The sequence below is a fragment of the Mobula birostris genome, chromosome 7, assembly GCF_030028105.1.
Source record: "Mobula birostris isolate sMobBir1 chromosome 7, sMobBir1.hap1, whole genome shotgun sequence".
Taxonomy (NCBI): domain Eukaryota; kingdom Metazoa; phylum Chordata; class Chondrichthyes; order Myliobatiformes; family Myliobatidae; genus Mobula; species Mobula birostris.
The window spans coordinates 155,007,959-155,028,843 of record NC_092376.1 but is presented as its reverse complement, the minus strand read 5'-3'; the positions used below and the strand labels follow the sequence as shown (position 1 = coordinate 155,028,843).

At 40.3% G+C, this 20,885-nt stretch overlaps 1 protein-coding gene across 4 annotated transcripts in view; it reads left to right on the top strand.

Annotated features, from left to right (window-relative positions):
* Positions 1-20,158, top strand: part of LOC140200520 (uncharacterized) — a 147,923-nt gene extending 127,765 nt beyond the window's left edge. For 3 of the 4 annotated variants that reach the window (XM_072263981.1, XM_072263983.1, XM_072263980.1), the window contains one exon: positions 15,411-16,085. In XM_072263981.1, coding sequence (XP_072120082.1) covers positions 15,411-15,484 — 74 coding nt within the window. In that variant the 3' untranslated portion in view covers positions 15,485-16,085. Of the gene's footprint in view, positions 1-15,410; positions 16,086-19,591 lie in introns of those variants that run through there. The other variant, XM_072263982.1, reaches the window with a different exon arrangement.
* Positions 20,159-20,885: the final 727 nt, after the last annotated feature.

Genomic DNA, 20,885 nt, shown 5'->3' with positions numbered 1-20,885 from the left:
GACAAGACAGATGTGAATACTAAAATAGGTTGTGTTGGAGATGATGTAGAACGATGGTTCCCCAAACTTTTTCTCGGTTTCTGACCCCTTGGCTACCAGACCGCATCCCCAGCATCCCCTCTCTCATTTTCCAGCAAATACATAAATCATTTAAAAATTTTGATTTACAATGCACAGTGAAAAAATATGAACTGCAAATTCAAAACAGTGATAATAATTGCAAAACTTATTCAAATCTATTTAAAGCTGTAAATAAAATTATTACTTTACATAACTACAGTAAAAACAAATTTCATCAACAATTTTAGAGCATAAATTAGTAGTTCAACTGTTCACTAGTTCTATGTTTTTTCACCTTACAATAAGATGGATAGGGTTGATAGCAACTGCTCAACATTAGGCTGAATATCACTCAGAAGGAGTCTCAGATCTCCACGTTCAATAACTTGCAGTCTGTTTCGTTGTTTAGAAAGAAGTTGTGTGTTTGCACTGAAACCACGCTCGATTAATATTTTCTGCAGTGCAGAATAGCATTCAGATATTTCTTTCTGCAAAAATAAGGCTGATATGATTTTTTGAACCTTTGCTTCAGTTCAGTCATTTTGTAGTGAGATCAGTTTCTCCTCCATTCTTCCTGTTAATTACTCACTACAAGTGTTCAGGAGTGGATTTGGAATTTGGATCAAGAGAAGATCCTGAAACCTCTCTGACTTATCTGTATGCAGCTCACCCAGGTGAGCAAAGTATACTTGAAGATCGTCATCTGGTATTCTTTCTTTCTCTTCCAAATCAAAGAGGTCCAGAAATTGGAAAATGTTGCACTTAAATAGGGTTAACTTGGACAGAAACGTGGAGACAACTGATTTGACTTTGATAAGTTTAACATCATTTCCTTGCAATTGAAGATTGATTTCATTAGATGTTGTTAATAATTCTGACAAATAAGCAATGTCATGCCTGATTTTCTTTAGTTGATTACTGAATGAAACATTCGAGTCTTCAAAGTATTTTATCAGTTTCAAATAGAGCATAAAAGCATCTCAGGCAGTCTCCTTCTGAAAACCATCTGCCTTCAGTGTACAACCAGAAGCATTCAAACTGTTCATCATTCTTAATACAAAGCTCTTAAAATAGTGTAGAATTGAGAACATGGGTGATTTTATTTACCACTGTGATAACAGTATTTAATGATTTCTGCAGCTGATCGCTTAATTTTTTTACAACAAAATCTTATCTATGTGAATGGTAAATATGTTAGATACAGCTTTTTTCAAGAAAGCAGTAATCCTGTGGTGATGATGCCCCATCTGTTGCACAAGCAAGAATGTTGGTAAAAGAAATGTTCATCTCATTGAAAAATTGCTCAACAATCCAACTCCCACTTCATATCTGTTTCCAGTTCCCTTGCAAATAACGATTTTTGAATCACACTTTTATCTTTTATAAAGCAACATAACCAAGAAACAAAGATTTGTTGCCTAGCAAAGTTTACTCATCCAACTACAGAGCAGATTCTTTTGTCCTAAATATGCTGCACGGTGTGTTTTCCACATTCTCAGATATTTCATCGATTCATCTTTGAAAAGTGGAATCACATATGGTCTGGTGACTTGTGTAAAACTATACTTAGAACTTCCAGTACTGCTGGCCGATTCTCGTTTTCTCCAACTGTATGGGGGTTTCCAAATTTAGCATTGAGCAATTAAATGTTGCATGAAGCATGCAGTCCATCACCGTTTTGCAAGTAAGTGCTGGCAAACATGCTTTGAAGTGTGCTGTTTCTGAAAATTTTCACGAGGTGACTGAAAATAAATCAAGTTCTCGTTTGCTTTATCAGAGTATATTCTCTTCAAGTGTTCAAGGAGCCTGGATGGATTCATTGGCCCATTTGAAAAAGACATTTTCACACAACATTGTCATTGACTGCAGTTGGTTGCTTGGGGCTGGTATAAATCCATATTTAAGATACTCCACGTTATACCATCTACAGTTCTATTTCATTTGCTCTGCTTCTGCCATTTTCATTATAGATTAATAAACATGGTCAGTCGCCTATTGTTTAAGTCCAATATCGAGCACTGTGATCAATAAAGGTTAAAGTTATGATGTCATCATAGCTCAGGTATACCCTGACTGTTTGATAAAATAGCTCAGAGTCAGCATGGTTTCCTTAAGGGAAAATCTTACGTGACAAATCTATTGAAATTTTTTTGAGGAACTAAGAAGAAGGATAAACAAAGGAGAATCAGTGGATTTAAAAACGCAAACACGAGGAATTCTGCGATGCTGGAAATTCAAGCAACACACATCAAAGTTGCTGGTGAATGCAACAGGCCAAGCAGCATCTCTAGGAAGAGGCACAATCAACTTTTCAGGCCGAGACCCTTCGTCAGGACTAACTGAAGGAAGAGTTAGTAAGAGATTTGAAAGTGGGAGGGGGAGGGGGAGATTCAAAATGATAGGAGAACACAGGAGGGGGAGGAATGGAGCCAAGAGCTGGACAGGTGATTGGCAAAAGGGATATGAGAGGATCATGGAACAGGAGGTCTGGGGAGAAGGAAAAGGGGGAGGGGGGAAAAAGCCAGAGGATGGACAAGGGGTATAGTCAGAGGGACAGGAGGAGAAAAAGGAGAGAGAGAGAAAGAATGTGTGTATATAAATAAATAACGGATGGGGTACGAGGGGGAGGTGGGGTATTAGCAGAAGTTAGAGAAGTCAATGTTCATGCCATCAGGTTGGAATATAAGGTTCCAGACGGAATATAAGGTGTTGTTCCTCCAACCTGAGTGTGGCTTCATCTTTACAGTAGAGGAGGCCGTGGATAGATATATCAGGATGTCTCTTGCAAAAATGCCATCCCCTTCTCGCAATTCCTCCATCTCCACCGCATCTGCTCTCAGGATGAGGCTTTTCATTCCAGGACAAGGGAGGTGTCCTCCTTTTTTAAAGAAAGTGGCTTCCCTTCCTCCACCATCAACTCTGCTCTCAAATGCATCTCCCCCATTTCACGCACATCTGCTCTCACTCCATCTTCCCGCCACCCCACTAGGAATAGGGTTCCCCTGGTCCTCACCTACCACCCCACTAGCCTCCGGGTCCAACATACTATTCTCTGTAACTTCCGCCACCTCCAACGGGATCCCACCACTAAGCACATCTTTCCCTCCCCGCTCTCTCTGCTTTCCGCAGGGATCGCTCCCTACACGACTCCCTTGTCCATTCGTACCCCCAATCCCTCCCCACTGATCTCCCTCCTGGCACTTATCATTGTAAGCGGAACAAGTGCTACACATGCCCTTACACTTCCTACCTTACCACCATTCAGGGCCCCAGACAGTCCTTCCAGGTGAGGCGACACTTCACCTGTGAGTCGGCTGGGGTGATATACTGCGTCTGGTGCTCTGGATGTGGCCTTCTATACATTGGCGAGACCCAACGCAGACTGGGAGATCATTTTGCTGAACACCTACTCTCTGTCCGCCAGAGAAAGCAGGATCTCCCAGTGGCCACACATTTTAATTCCACATTCCATTCCCGTTCTGATACGTCTATCCACGGCCTCCTCTACTGTAAAGATGAAGCCACACTCAGGTTAGAGGAACAACAGCTTATAATCCATCTGGGTAGCCTCCAACCTGATGGCATGAACATTGAGTTCTCTAACTTCTGCTAATGCCCCACCTCCCCCTCGTACCCCATCCGTTATTTATTTATATACACACATTCTTTCTCTCTCTCCTTTTTCTCCCTCTGTCCCTCTGACTATACCCCTTCCCCGTCTTCTGGGTTCCCCCCCTCCCCCTTTTCCTTCTCCTTGGACCTCCTGTCCCATGATCCTCTCATATCCCCTTTGCCAATCACCTGTCCAGCTCTTGGCTCCATCCCTCCCCTCCTGTCTTCTCCTATCATTTTGGATCTCCCCCTCCCCCTCCCACTTTCAAATCTCTTACTAGCTCTTCCTTCAGTTAGTCCTGATGAATGGTCTTGGCCTGAAATGTCGACTGTACCTCTTCCTAGAGATGCTGCCTGGCCTGCTGCGTTCACCAGCAACTTTGATGTGTGTTGCGAGGATCAGTGGATGTTGTGTACTTGGATTCTCAGAAGGCCTTTGACAAGATGCAGCAGAGGAGACTGCTTAGCAGGATAAGCTCCAATGGTATTATGTGCAAAATCCTTGCATGGATAGAACATTAGCTGATTGCTCGGGGGACAAAGAATGGTATTAAAAGGAGCCTTTTATCATTGAATTCTTGTGACCACTGGTGTTCCACGGGGGTCGGTGTTGAGACCGTTTTTTATGTTGCATGCCAATGATTTGAGTGATGGAATTGATGAATTGCTGGCAAAGTTTGCAGATGATATGAAGATAAATGAAGGTACAGGTTGTGCTGACGAAGCAGAGAGGCTCCAGAAGGATTTAGACAGATTAGGAGAATGGGCAAAGAAATTGCAGATGGAATTCAGTGTCTGGAAGTGTGTGGCATTGCATTTTGGTAGAAGGAATAAAAGCATAGACTATTTTCTAAATGGGGAGAAAATTCAAAAATCTGAGGTGCAAAGGAACTTAGGTATCATAGTGCTGGACCCCCTAAAGATTAACTTGCAGGTTGAATTGGTGGTGAGGAAGGAAAATGCAATGTTTGCATTCATTTCAAGAGGACTAGAATATAAAAATGAAGATGTAATGCTAAGGCTTTATAAGACACTGGTGAGGCTTCACTTGGCGTATTGTGAGCAGTTTTGGGTCCACCATTTATGAAAAGTTATGTTGACATAGGAAAGGGTTCAAAGGGAACTCGCTAAAGTGATTCTGGGAATAAAAGGCTTATCATATAAGGAGCATTTGATGGCTCTGATTCTCTACTCATTGGAACATAGAAGAAGGAGGGGGGATCTCACTGAAACCTATGAAATGTTGAAAGGCCTAGATGGAGTGAATGTGGAGGGAATGATTCCTATAGTGGGGTAATCTGGGACCAGAAAGCACAACCTCAGAATCGGGGGACATCCGTTTAGAATGAGATGAGTCTTTAGTCAGACTGTGGTAGGTCTGTGGAATATATTGTTACAGGTGGCTGTGGAAGCCAGGTCATTGTATGCATTTAAAGTTATGGGGAGAAGGCAGAAGAATGGAGTTGAGAGGGAAATGGATCAGCCAAGATCAAATAGCAAAGCTGACTCGATGGGCCAAAAGGCCTAATTCTGTTTCTATGTCTTATGGTCTCTCTCTGTCTAAAGGTATAGTGGGGCAGTGATATCTTGGTTGGGTCACGGGGTAGAGAAATGTGGTCAAGACCATTGGAAAGTGTAGATTCTGAACTTTACCCCAGTGAAATCCATACCCTAGTTCATAGGAATTGTGTCCCTGCTGGATTAGAATATGGGGATCATACTCACTAACTCTGTACTACAGCAGAGAATGGAAATAATGTGCTGGCCAGGCCCAGAAATAACGTAATTTCTTCAGTCCAGATTTGATTTGAATTGAATTGACTTTATTGGTTACATCCTTCATATACAGGAGGAGTAAGAATCTTTACGTTATGTGTCTGTCTAAATATGCAATGTGCAATTTATAGTAATTTATAATAAATAGTATGTACAACAGGACAGTCAATATAACATAGAAATACAATTGTGTCAGCATGAATTAATCAGACTGATTGCCTGGTGGAAGAAGCTGTCCCAGAGCCTGTAGGTCCTGGTTTTTATGCTGCGGTACCATTTCCCGGATGGTAGCAGCTGGAACAGTTTGTGGTTGGGGTGACTTGGGTCGCCAATGATCCTTTGGGCCCTTTTTACACACCTGTCTCTGTAAATGTCCTGATTAGTGGGAAGTTCACATCTACAGATGCGCTGGCTGTCCGCACCATTCTCTGCAGAGCCCTGTGATTGAGGGAAGTACACTTCCCATACCAGGCAGTGATGCAGCCAGTCAGGATGCTCTCAACTGTGCCCCTGTAGAAAGTTCTTAGGATTTGGGGGCCCATACCAAACTTCCTCAACCATCTAAGGTGAAAGAGGCTCTGTTGTGCCTTTTTCACCACACAGCTGAGGTGTACAGACCATGTGAGGTCCTCAGTGATGTTTATGCCAAGGAACTTAAAGCTGTTCAACCTCTCAACCCCAGATCTATTAATGTCTACAGGGGTTAGCCTGTCTCATTCCTCCTGTAGTCCTCAACTTGCTCCTTTTTTTTTACGACATTGAGGGAGAGGTTGTTTTCTTGACACCACTGTGTCAGGGTGATGACTTCTTTCTAAACTGCCTCATTATTATTTGAGATTAGGCCAATCAGTGCAGTGATGTTAGCAAATTTAATTAGCAGATTGGAGCAGTGGGTGGTGACACAGTCATGGGTATACAGAAAGGAGGGGGCCTTAGTACACAGCCCTACGGGGCACCTGTGTTGGGGGTCAGAGGGGCAGAGGTGAGGAAGCCCTTTCTTACCACCTGCTGGTGACCAGACAGGAAGTCCAGGATCCAGCTACACGTTTCTTATCACATGCAAAATACAGAAGTGTCACATTGCTCTTCAACAACTATAATGCACTTCAGGCAATGTCTAGGAGAACAGTGAGTTAGCAAGAGATGAGGCAATTACGTGATCATTGTGATCAGTGATCTGAGGATCAAACTCTTATAAGAAATAATTCATTTCATAAATTAGCCCTGTAATCCATCAGGTGCTCCCCCCCCCCCCACTTTCTACCAAGTCCCCCCACCCTGCCAAATTATCGTTATCGCCCCTCCTTGTAAAATCGCACCGCTCACAGGTATGCAATATCGCCCACTGTAGAAGGTTATGCCAAATTAACAGGATCTTGATCAGCTGTGTATGTGGGCTGAGGATTGTCAAATAGCTTTCAATGTGAGGAATTTCATTTTAGATCAAACCAGGGTAGGATGTATACAGTGAATGGTAGGGCCCTGCGGAGCATTATGAAACAGAGGGAGTCAGGATACAAGTGTATAGTTCACTGACAGCATTACTCTAAGTAGATAGGATGGTGAAGAAGGCATCTGGCACGCTAGCCTTCAGTCAGGGCACTAAGTGTAAGATTTCGGAAGATATGTTACACTTAGATAAAATACTGATGAAATTGCACTTGGAGTATTGTATAGTTTTGTCATCCTATTACAGGAAAACTGTTATTAAATTAAATGCAGAGCAGATTTACCAGGATGTTGCCTTAATTTAGGGGCCTGAGTTAAGGAAGTTGCATCGACTAAGACTTTATTCCCTTAAATATAGCTGATTGAGGGGTTAACTGATAGAGATATATACGATCGAGTGGAGCATAGACAGGGTGAAAACATATATATATTAATTCCCAGGGATGGGAGTGATAAAAACTAGAGGGTATATGTTTAAGATCAATGGCAAGAGAATTAAAGCAATCATTTGGGGCAGCAGCTTCATGTAGACGGTGGTGCTTATTTGGATTGAACTGCAGAAATAGTATTGGAGGCAGGTACATTAGCATCATTTTCGCCTGTAAGGAGTTTGTACATTCTCCCGTGACTGCGTGGGTTTGTTCCAGGTGCTACAGTTTCCTCCCACAGTCCAAAGATGTACTGGTTGGTAGGTTAATTGGTCATTGGAAATTGTCCCTTGATTGGGCTAGGGTTAAATGGGAGATTGCTGGGTTGCGTAGCTGGAAGGGCTTGTTTCACGCCTTATCTCTATAAATAAATAAATAAGCAACATTTTAAGAACATCTAATGGATGGACATTTTACTGTATATATGTCCTTGATGGCAGGTAAACTTATCCGGTGCTGCGTTGGACAGCTTTGACCACGCATTGTGGAGCCTTCCTGTTCACTGCAGTGCAGTCTTTAGACCAAGCTCTTGTCAGGATGATCTCTAATGCGCATGTGCAGAATGACATGAGTACAGGTGTGCAAAGTCCAGCTCCCTTCGACTCCTCAGAAAGTAAAGGCACTTCTACACTGTGTAGCATGTGTTCTGAGACCATGGCAGGTTGTGTGTGATGTGCACTCCCAGGAGATTGAAGCTGCTTGCAGTTTTCACAGCAGTGCCGCTGATGTAAAAGGGAGTGTGAGTGGTATGAGTTCTCCTGAGGCCAATAACCATCTGCTTTGTCTTGTTGATATTAAGGAAGAGGTTATTTGTTACAGACAGTCAATGCTCACCTTGATGGGGTTAGCTTTTATAACCAGCATTGTGTTGCATGCCTCGAATCAGTGCATAAAATTTGTTTAGAGTGTCAGGGCAGAGGCATCACTAGTACAGTCAACGCTGTTTTCCAGTCCAGTCACTCTTTCAGCTGAATCCCCAGAGAATTTCCAGTTTGTTGTCTTGTACACATCGGTTGTTTGCCACCCTGTTGGGTGCAGTCTTTCATTGATTCTATTATGGTTCTTAGATTTACTGAGAATATCCACGAGAAAACGAAGTTCAGTGTTGTGTATAGTGGCATGTATGTATTTTGATAATAAATTTACTTTGTACTATTGAACTTTGAAGTCCCTTTGAACATCAACATTTACCAATCTCTCATAATTTAAAAGGCACTCAACATTTCTGTTTAATTTCTAAATATGTCACTTTTTTTTCACATTAGACTGCGTCTGTCAAACTGTTGCTCAGTCACTTGGTCTGACTATATCCCCATGAAGCCTTTTTGCTACTCGGATTCTCCTGTAATTTTGTATCATCAGCAAACTTGGAAATAATACGTGCACTCATCCTGACCAAGTCACTGATATAGATTATAGAGTTAATGAACACTATAGCACAGGGGCAGGCCCTTCAGCCCATCTAGTACATTGCTTAGCCCACCTACATCACCTGTCCATATGGATCTCATCCATGGAACTATCCAAACTTCTCTTAAATCTTACAACTGAACTCATATTTTCCACTTCCACTGGCAGTTTGTTCGACACTCACACCACCCACTGAGTGAAAAAGATTCCCCTCAGATTCCTCTTATACATTTCACCTTTCACCCTAAAGTAAGGTCTCTAGTTCTACTCTCACTCATTCTGAGTGTATAAAGCCTGCAAGTATTTATCCTATCTATACTCTTCATAATTTTGTATACCTCTATAAGATCTCCCCTCATTCTCTTATGCCCCAGTGAATAAAGCCCTAACCTATTGAACTTTTCACTATAACTCAGGTCCTCAAGTATCAGCAGCATTATTGTAAATTTTCTCTACATTTTACCTACTTGTAGAACTACTGTACTTATGAGTAGTTCGAGCTCAAGTGGCATTGCCCTAATAGTCATAGCCTGCCAACCTGAGAATGACCTTTTTTTTTCGTCAATTCTTTGTTTTCGACCTGTTAATCAACTCTTACTCTATGTTAATATATTATTCCAAGACACGATTCACTAACCTCCTGTGATGGGACCTTGATTAGATATTCTGAAAATCTAAAGACACTGTATCCACTCTGTCCCACTTACTTGACTAGATACATTCTCAAAACCTCCACATGTTCAATTCACTGTAGAAAGCCTTTTATAAATCCATGTTCATTCTCCTGAGTTATATTATCATTTACTAAGTGTATTAATATTACATTGTCGATATCTCTTTCCACTTTCCACAACCAAAATCAGGCAATCAGGTTGACAGTTCCTGTTTTCTCTCCCTGTCCCTTCATAAATGCTGTATTCCAATCCAGAAGAAACATTTCAGAACTGGTAATACCTGGAAGATGATAACTGAAGCATTCACCATCTCTGTCTCTTTCAAAGCTCTGTGATAAACATCACCAGATCTTCAGTGTTTTTAAGTTTTCAGGCTAATTAACTTCTCTGGGATTAGTTCTTTGCTAAAAATTTTTGTTTATTTCCCTCATAAGCACTAGAACGTTGTCCTCCGTTTTCCTTAGAGATTTATTGTGTTTCTTTCTGTCAGGATGGGTAAAAGTATTTGTTTAATTTGTCATTCCCCACTGTAAATTCTCTCAGCTCTCTCTGTAAACAATGTACAGTTGCTTTTACTGATCTTTTTACATATGATATGTAAAAACTGTTAATCAGTTCAAAACCTACAGCAAATAATCTGCAACAATTTTAGTAGGAATTTCCCACAAGGTAAATAAAAAGTTAATGTATTTGCACGAATAAAAGCCTCAATCTATCAAACTGGAATTTAATAAGCATACATGGGTTATCTCGAATCTCTCCATTCCATCCATCACTTCCTTCATATGTTCTGTTTACACACAATCAACTCACTTCTAAAAGAAATTTTGTAGGGTATCAATTCAGCCACAGATGGTACTAAGTACAGATATAAATATAAAATTGCAATAATAATGCAATTCAAAGAACTTTCATCAGTACACTTCCAAGAACCAGCCCTGTATCTGTTTAAGGTATAACAATACAGTAATGTGCAAAAGACTTAGGAACCCTAGCTATATGTGCCCAAGGTTTTTGCAAAGTACTGTACTCTCCACCATACATCTATAGAAGTTTGTCAAAGTATTAGATGCCATGCCGAATCTTTGCAAAATCATACTTAAATCACTGAAATCGAACATATGGGTACAGCCAGCAACTAGAAATTCAAATAATACATGGGTATTTATTTCAAGAGAATTCAGTAGCAATGTAAAACGTTTTCCAGTAGCTATATAAGATCTTGCTGAGGCCATACCTGGCATATCGGCCTCCTCCCCTTAAAAAAAAGGATATAATTACTACAAGAGGGCATGTTGCCAAGATTCATCAGGACAGGCGATTCATGGAGGTACACGTAACTGGAGATGCAGGAATCTGGTGTTTATTTTTTTTTAAATTTGCTGGAGGAACTCTGTAGATCAGGCACCATCAGTGGAGGAAATTTACAGTACATTTCAGTCCAGACACATCATCTGGAGTGAACGACAGAGATAAAGAAGTGAGTATAAAGTGTAAAGAAGTGAGGGGAAGAGGTGGAGCAAGAGCTAACTGTTGATCCGGGATCTAGGTGAGGAGGGTTGACAGGAGATGGAGGAGGAACAAGTAGAAATAATGATAGGCTGGAAAGTGATATGTGGAGACAACAGTAGAATCTGATAGAAAACGAAAGTGGTGTGGGCAGATGGGTGTGGTAGGGGGAGGGGATCCAGAGAGGAGAGTACGTGAGTGATGAACAGTTAGAGTGGGTAGGATGAAATTCATGTCAGGAGATATTGGATATTCTAGGCCTCTGTATTCTACTGTTCAGAAGAATGAGAGGAAACTTCATTACATACAGAATTCCTAGAGAACACCACATAATAGATATGAGTAGGATGATCCCTGTAACTAAAGAGTCCAAAACAAAAGATCACAGTCTCAGAGCCATTTAGGACTGAAATGAGAGAAAATTTCCTTCCCTAAAATGGTGCTATATCTTTGGAATTCACTAAATTGGAGAGCAGTAAATGTTTACAGTAAAAATTGAGATTTATAGATTTTAGTTCTTAATGGAATCAAGGGTTGAAGCGAGGGCTGAAAATGGTATCTGATGTAAAAGGGTGACTGCGGGGTCTTGTTCTGTGGCTGCTCCAGCTCTAGATTTTGATGTTATGTTCATGTTTCATCCAAATGGAATTTTAAGTCAAAAGAAAAACAAATTTTCACTGGGTAAATGAACTGGATTCCAGGAAGTATCCCATAGAAGGGCATTGAGAAATAAGGGAGAAAATTTTGGAGGCTGCTTCAGATGGAATGTTGTGACCTAATGCAATAGAGAAAGCTAATGAGTAAGTTTGGGATTTGCTACTGAGCTGCTTTATTGAACCAGTTTACACACTTCCTTGAGATCAATCACGACATTTAACTGGCTGGAACGTCCATTATTCAGATGATAAATTGAGCTGGTGTTATCATTCTGTGTAATAGCCACTGTACTGAACATGCACAGAGATGGAATGATGGGAAAAAAATTGATAAATTATATCAATTGTACAAGGATGTGTCTAATGCCCCTAAATTACCTTCAAGAAATTTGACTGTCAGGTTAAATAATTTTTCAGATGACTCTAATTACAATTTATAACAGATGTTTGCATCTGCCACTTAACACATGGTAATAAGAACCTAACATTGTACAGTAATTAAGCTGATCTGAAGGGAAGCAGATCAAGATGTTACCAATGAAGAATTATGGGTGCTCATCTTATGAGATATTTTCAAGCAGCTGTCAAAAGGTTATTAGAATAAAACAAATATATTAATTAGATGAAGATGGAAGGAAATGCAATTAAAAGTCTCTGAAAATTGAGCGTTTTAAAATCTAGATTAGACTATTTTAGACTATAAGGCTCTAAGACATAGAAGCTGAATTAGGCCATTTGGGCCATCGAGTCCGGTCTGCCATTCAAACATGGCTGATCCATTTTCCTCCTTCTCAGCCCCACTCCCCGGCCTTCTCCCTGTAACATTTAATGCCGTGTCCAATGAAGAACCTGTCAATCTCTGCCTTAAATACACCCAATGACCTGGCATCCACAGCCACCTGTGGTAACCAATTTCACAAATTCACCACCCTCTGGCTAAAGAAATTTCTCTGCATCTCTGTTTTAAATGGATACTTCTCCATCTGCACAGTTCAGAAGGAAAACATTTTAAATTGCTACTATTTTTATGAAATGTGATGGTTTGTCAATATTTCCTGTTTAATTATATTTTAGTTCAAGTTTGTCCTAACCAATTTTACACTTATGCATCATCATTATCATCAGGTGCCATGCCCAGTTTGATCTTTGACTGCCATGGCCCACACACTCCTGTTTCGGGTCAAGTGGATCAATTCATTGGTATTCACTTCCAGTTCTCTGGCTGCTGTCTCCATCATCATTTGTCTTTGTCTTCCTCTTGCTTTCTTCCTTTCGATGTTTCCCATAATTACCGTGCATTCTAACTCCTCTTTCCTAATCACATGTCCAATGAAGTTACGTTGCCTTTTCATGATCTCATACATTATTTCTCCTTTTGTGTTTGCTCTGTTCATGACATCCTCGTTAGATATTCATTTCGACCGTGATATTCTTTGCATCCTCCTCAAAAACCACATCTCTGCTGCTACAATTCATTTCCTCATGTTACTAGATATTGTCCAGCATTTTGAGCCATATAACATAACTGGTTAAACGTAACATTCCAGTACTCTGAGGCGGGTTGTCATGCCTAGTTTAGTATTGGTCAGTATACTCTTCATTCTTGTAAAGGTGTCTTTTACCATCTCTATTCTTCTTTTGATGTCCATGTTGCACTTGCCATCTGATTCACCCAGCTTCCTAAGTAGCAAAAGTTCTGTACTTGTTTTACGTCTTCCCTGTTTATTCTCAGCCTGCAGATACGATTCTCCTTCTTTTCGGATATCACCATACATTCTGTCTTTTTGCAATTGATAGATAGACCCATTTTTTGCACTTTTTTCAACAATTGTATCAATTAAGTTTTATAGTTCTTCCTCCGTACTTGCAATTAACACAGTGTCATCTGCATATCTGGGCTGACATTTATGTGCCAGGTGGCACCTAATTAATTAGCTTGTTTATTTCAGCTTTTTTCTTAAAGATGTGCTGGGCGCGTTCCGGCTACCGCTGCACCACTTCATTCTTCGTGGCCCGGTCTCGGTCCGCGGCTCGGAGGTTGGGGACCACTGCTTTAGAGAGTTAAATTTCATTTCTACATGATTGCTATCATCTTCAACAGATTCTATTTCTAGATTTTGAAATCTATTCCTTACTTCAATTGTAAATTTTTGTCTTAAGTTTTCTTCTTTAATTAATTGCAAGTAGTCAAGGGATTGTTCAGGTTTTTGCTTCTTTAGTTTTTTAAGTTTTACTTTTACATGACTTTCTACTGGGTTATGGTCACTATTACAGTCTGCACCTGGATATGTTTTGCATTGAGTCACTGAGTTTCTAAATCTTTGGTTTATAGTAATAGTGAATTTGATTTCTAGTGTTATCACCTGGACTTTTCCAGGTCCACAAGCATCTTGGATGGTTTTTAAAGTAGGTATTCACAATGACCTGATTATTCATCTTGCACCATTCTACCCATTTCTCACCTCTTGCATTTCTTTCCCCTAGTCCAAATTTTCCTATGGTATTTCAATCAGCACCATATCCTACTTTAGCATTTAGATCTCCCATGACAATAACAATATCTTGAGATTTGCATCCATTCTTTGCTTATTGAAGCTCTTCATAGAATTTATCTATATCCTCACTTGTTCCATCTGTTGTTGGTGCATATACCTGTATAATTGCTAAATCAAATGGTTGTCCTCTGAGTCTAACAAGGAGCACTCTTTCTGATATTTCCCAATGTCCTAAAGCACTTTTTGCCATGTTTTCATCCATAAGAATTCCTACTCCATTAGTATGGGATGTTCCACAAGAATAAATTAGTGTTTTATTTCTAATCTGACATGTTCCAGCACCTATCCAACAAACTTCGTTAATTCCCATCATGTTAATCTTTAGTCTTTCCATTTCATTTATCACATTGTCCAATCTTCCTGCTTGATATAGGGTTCTTACATTCCAAGTGGCAATAATTTTCTTTTGTGCTACTTGAATTTTATGAGCAGTAGCTTGATGATGGTCGGGGATTTCCTGCTGACCAGAATCAACCCTACTGAGTGAAGCATCTTCAGAATTGTCTTGAAGATCCTCTTGACGCTGTTGTTGTGTGATACATTTTGTGAGTTTGAGCATGATTTTCTTAGCAAATAGATTCTAGGAAACCTAGTATCAAACAATGGTGGTTTGCTATTGCCTACTGTTGGGCGAACTAAAGAAATTGCCATTTCTCTTCCCCAAATGTTCATCCGCCTGTACTATAGCTGTTGACATTTGAGGTCCTAGCTCATCCACCTTCTCCGTCATAAGTTCAGTTACTGAACCTGCCGGATCTGCCGTTGGCCTTCGCTCGTATCCTGAGCAGGAACCCTTGCAGGTGCTACCGTTCCGGGTCAGAGTGGCCCTGGGCGCAATGAATGACTAAGGGGTAACTCCACTTTCCCCAAAGCTCTGAAAGTCCCCAATCAGAGCCTCATCACCGGTTGCAGTTTAGAATCATACCCAGGACTAGCACTTATGCATAGAATGATAATTATGGAAAGACCCAGTGTTTAAAAGTGATTAGCTGTCTGATTATAATATTTAACATTTTTATAGCACATCATTGGTGCTAAGAGAAGTGGATGAATGATTAGCTTTGTAATGTTGCCAAACGTTTGTGAATTACGGTAGGCCACTTTACAAATACTTAGACATTTACTACAGAGACTTCAAATTAATACAGTAATCAACAATTATGAGATACTTTCAGTGTTATTACATGACATATGGGGACCTCCACTGATGAGATGTCTACCTTTGACCAGAGAATATACAGTATAAAATATTAATTGCAGTTGTGTGTATTTTATTTGCAGGTACATCCTTAAGAACCAGAAAATCTGGCACCTTCCCAGGAAATTACGTGCGAAAATATAACGACTCTGTTTAATTGTCCTTGGCCAATTTCTAGGCTGTATTTGTTAGGAAATATGGTCAGAATGTCCAGTCCAAAGATAAAATCAAAATGCTGATGATAAAATTCAACCCAACAGAACATTATGAAATGTTTTTAATAAGTTTTGTGCTAATTTATCACAAGGATGTTGGTGCACTACTACAGTCGACCTTCACTAATCCGACTACCTGTAATCCGGTTCCTCTGATAATCCGGCACTGATTATGCTTAATGTGATTCTTCTGTAATTTGGCATTTTCATTAATCCGGCACTCCTCAGGTCCCAAGGATTCGTGAAGGTCGACCTGTAGTTTAAGTTGATATTTCTCAAAACCATTACTATGTAAACAACCTCTATGATCATTTATACCATTCTTATGTTACCTCTGTCAAAACTTTAAACAGTTATTGAAATAACTTCATCTGCTAAATAAGAGATAAGGATTGCAAGCTTATTTCAATTTCCCAAGTTTTTAGTAGGGGTAAGTTTACAATATATAATTTTAGAAGTATTTGAACCTAAAATGACACTTTCCAATGTTTGACGTTTTTGAAATTTATAATAAAATAAACATTCTTATTAAGACATTCATATCTGATAACATGAAAAATATCTCTTGCTGTCTTTTTTGAAATAAGTTGTACTTCACATGCAAACATGTTTTGCACATTAGTTTGATGTCACTAAATTTTGGCGATATCTTTGAGTCAAATTGGGACATGAATATGGAAGTCCTCAATATCCTAATTTTCTTTGTCTTATGTGTATTTTTGTGTACTTCTGGTTAATAAGCAGCTGCTAAACATCTTTTCTGGTAAAGGAAGATTATTCAACTCTTAATTACTTCAATTCCCCAAGTAAATAGGCCATTAATTCCTTCATTGAAATTGGTGTTTATAGGAGGCTGCTTTCAGAATGAGGGCAAGGACCACTTGGCAGACACCTCAGATGTGCACATTTTCCAGATGTACTCCAGTTTTATACTTTGGGAAGCTTTTTAGCTTTTCTCTGAAATTTTCTGACTGGCAACTAGCTCAAGTGACACACCAGGTCTCTGTTGGTTGGTTAACTCTATCGCAGAAGGTCACAGGCAAGGAAAAGGCATGGCAAAAGAAAATGATTATGATGGGGTGGAGAGGAGAGATGAGAGGGAGGTTGCAAGAGTGGTGAGAGCATAGTCAGGGGAAATATAGCTGGTAGTATTATTTGGGGTATAGCTTGTGGTTGCAGGAGATTAGTGGAAGGAGTGGCATTATTCAGCAACTGAGGATCTGAAAGGAGAGGTTAATTGGGCCCCGGTTCCTCCTCCAACCCACTCTTTGCTCACTCTGACACAGCAATCACCTTTCTCACCATTTTATCTGCTGGATTTCTCAAGGCCCAAAACCATTCAGAATTCAAGAGCTAAACAGCATGGACATGGATCCAGGCCCTTCAGCCACCCTCAGTTGTCTAACTGAGCTAGTTCCATCTGCCTGCATAGAAAAATGAAAAACATACCTATAAAAATGAGGGCAGAATTATTTTTATAAACTTGCACTGACCTTGCACCTTTTGAGTGGAAGTTTGTCCTTATTCCACTTAGTAATTATGAGAAGGCAGAAGTGGTTGAACTAGCTTGGGTTTGAGGCTGGCATTGTATTCTATGTTAAATTTTTCCTTTCTCATAGCCATTTCTCAGATTCTAAAGCTGTTCCCAATCAGTGCAGTTCAGCTGCAATTCAATAGTTTCAATCTTGTAATAATTCCTGTACAAATAAAATCACTTCAGATTTACCAGCTGAAGACTCAGAGATGAAGTCAATTCATTAGAAACTTGGAGTCATTATTTCTGTATTATTGAACTTGACTGCAGATGTTTCAAGTTACGTAAATATTACAGGAAATCTGTTGCTTCAATGAAGCATTTGTCATCAGTAACATAATGTCTCTGTATCATGGAGAGGTTGCATTTCTAGAAAACTGCTTTGATTTTCCATTAGACAAATTCAAGTGCAAAATTTGACAAAATTTTTAAGTTTCTTTTGCATGTTATGTTTATTTTGTTATTTTTTCTCACACAAATTGTGTGAGAGTGATTTGTGAATTCTGTAAATGGAATTTCCATTTATCTGAATTGCCATAATATGTGGGTACTTTGTATCCGACATCTTCTTTTACAGAGTATAAAAATCATGGCAAGTCCAAGGTTTACTATGTCTGGGTTATAAAATTCCAAAGATCTAATTATATGTTTCAAGGTATTTGAAAACACTAGACAAAGGAGTAACATCCCAGTTTTCTTGTTGGGAAGGAAGTCCCCTTTCAGTCAGCCTCAAACTCAAAACAAATATCTGAGCCATCGCCTTTTGAGATGATTGCAGGAGCTTCGAATGAATTCAGAGTTTATAACAGCTTCTGCCATCTAGTCTGCACAGGATAGGCTGGGGACATTCTAAATCACTGATTGAATATGGAATAATTACTGGTTTCCTTTCAGAGCATGCACTTAAAGTAAAATTGTTGCCCTTTAAGAACTTGTACGAAGTTGCTCTTGCCTGACTCATTAGAGGCTGCAGAGCAGTGAATATTTTGGGGAGAATTTTAATGCTGTAGATCCTAGTAAAAACTAGGTTGGATATATTAGCATTATTGATCCTGATACAATTATGGATGCAAAGAACACCTGAGCAAATTACTGTATTCCTTTAAAAATATGTGGTTCAAGTCCCAATTCAGTAACAGACCCTTACTACAACGTTAAACCCAGGCTAAATAGTAAAGAATACCCGTATGTACCCTTTCCCATCATACCCAAATCCCCAGGGCATAGACAGATAGATAGATGCTTTATAAAAGAGTGAACTAGTTTTAAACAGTCATTCTGGGTAATTAGAGAGAGATAAAGCACTTCTTTGGGCTTACAGGGGAACATCAGGCCTTAACTGCACCAGCATTTCCTTTACTACCCATCACTGCCTTCAGAAACCTCCTTCCCTAGGCATTTCCTTTATATCACAGATTATTTCCTTGGTTTCAGCACTCTGATTGGGTTAATCTTACACCCAGTCCCATTGCCGACTAAAAGTTACATATTGTTCTCTTTGATAGGATCCTACCTCTTCTCCATCAAATATGACTTTGGAATCAGAGAGTAGTAGAAACAGTCCCTTCAGTACGTCAAGTCAGTACTGACCACAACATCCTCCCTGGTAATCCCAGTTGCCTGCATTTTGCCATTAACCCTCTGCGGTAAACCATGTATATATGTTGTAACTCGGTTACCTGTCTGGACACACACCTCTGCTGACTGCCCCTGTGGCTCCCCCCACAGATTCCTGTATAAAGGTGTTCACCTTGCCCCTCCCCCTCAGTCCGGGGGCAGACACTCACTGTGGAGGTCGTATTGTACAGCGAATAAAAGCCTTTCAGTATTTTACCAAACCTCAGTCTTTTGGAGTAATTGAAGGTGCTTCAGCCTCCACGCCTTCCACTAAAGGCCTTACTAAAGTCCATGCAGACAACATCAACTGAGATACCTTCATCCAACTCTTAATTATCTCTTTGAAAAAATTCCAGAAGATTCACCAGACATGACCTCCCATGCACAAAACTATGCTGACTATTTCTGATCTGGCTTTGACTATCCAAGTGATGGTGACCTCGTCCCTCAGAATTCCTTCCATTATCTTCCCTACAGCTGAAGTCAGGCTCACTGCCTGTAAAACCACAAGACATAGGAGCAGAATTAGGCCTTTTGGAACATGAGTTTACCCCACGATTTCATCATGGCTGACCCATTTCCATCCCAGCTGCATTCTCCGACCTTCTCCAAGTAACTTTCTGTGTCCTAACTAATCAAGAACTGATCAACCTCTACTTAAATACACCCAATGACCTGGCCTCCAGAGCTACTTGCGGTATTGAACTTCACAGATTCACCACTCTCTGGTTAAGGAAATTCTTCCTCACCTCTGTTCTAGATGGATATAACCTCTATTCTGAGTCTGTGCCGTCTAGTCCTAGACTTCCCCATCATATAAAGCATCCTTTCCACATTCACTCTATCTAGGCCTTTGAACATTCGATAAGTTTTTTATGATATCCCCCTCATTTGGCAGGAGGAGAAGATGGCAGCTCGTAGCGGCCACTCCAGTGGTGATGTCTGTTATCTGTCAAGTAGGGTGTCGTGCACAATCCTGATTTGATGGAGACAGGCGTGAGAGCACGGAGGAACATTTGGTGAAACTTCTGAAATTCCTGCTTCGTTGCTGCTGCTACTGTGTGATCCAGAATCTCCAGAGGAGAAGGCCCTGAGTCCTCCACTTTGCTTGTTGCTCGGCGGCTGGAGAGGGGTCGAAGCGCTCGGCAGAGGATGGTACTCGGTGCTCGGTGTCGGAGGGCTGGTCGGAGGCTCGAAGTTTTCGGACGGACTCAGAGTCCGCTACGGTCAGGTGCTTCCAATGGTGTGGCATCGGCAAGTTTGCGGCTCTTGGAGGTTCATGGCAGGGAGAGTTTCTCCCTTCTACCGTCTGCGTGAGATGATGAGGCTATCGGAAATTTGAGACTTTTTTTTACAGTGCCCATGGTCTGCCCTTAATCAAATTACAGTATTGCTTTGCACTGTTGTAACTATATGTTATAATTATGTGGTTTTCTTAGTTTTAGTCTTGGGTTGTCTTGTGTTTCTTGTGATATCATTCTGGAGGAACATTGTATCATTTTTTAATGCATGCATTTCTAAGTGACAATAAATGAGTTCTGAGTGTCCTCATAATCTAATCTAATCTAATTCTTCTCTATTCCAGCGAGTGAAGTCTACTTATTGTCATATAGTCTGCAAACTTGGCCACAAAGGCATCAATTCCATTAGCCAAATCATTAACATATAATGTAAAAAGAAGCTGTACCAAAACCGACCCCTGAAGAACATCACTAGTCACCTGAAGCCAATCAGAAAGGGTTTTCTTTATTTCCAATCTATGCCTCCTGCCAATCAGCCAATGCTTTATCCATGCTAGTATCTTTCCTGTAATATCATGGGGTGTTATCCTGTTAAGCTGCCTCATGTGCGGCACCTTATCAAGGGCCTTCTGAAAATTCAAGTACACAAAACACACCAATTCTCCTTTGCCTATCTTGCCTGTTATTTCTTCAAAGAGTCAAACAGATTTGCCAGGCAAGATTTTAACTAAAGGAAACCATGCTGACTTTGGCGTATTTTATCATGTGCCTCCAAGAACCCCAAAGCCACATTTTAACAATCAAATCCAACATCTTGCCTACTACAGAAGTCAGGCTAACTGGCCTTCAATATACTTTTTTCTGCCTCCCTCCCCTCTTAATGAGTGGACAGACATTGACAATTTTCCAGTCCTCCAGAACCATTCCAGAATCTAGTGAATTTTGAATGAT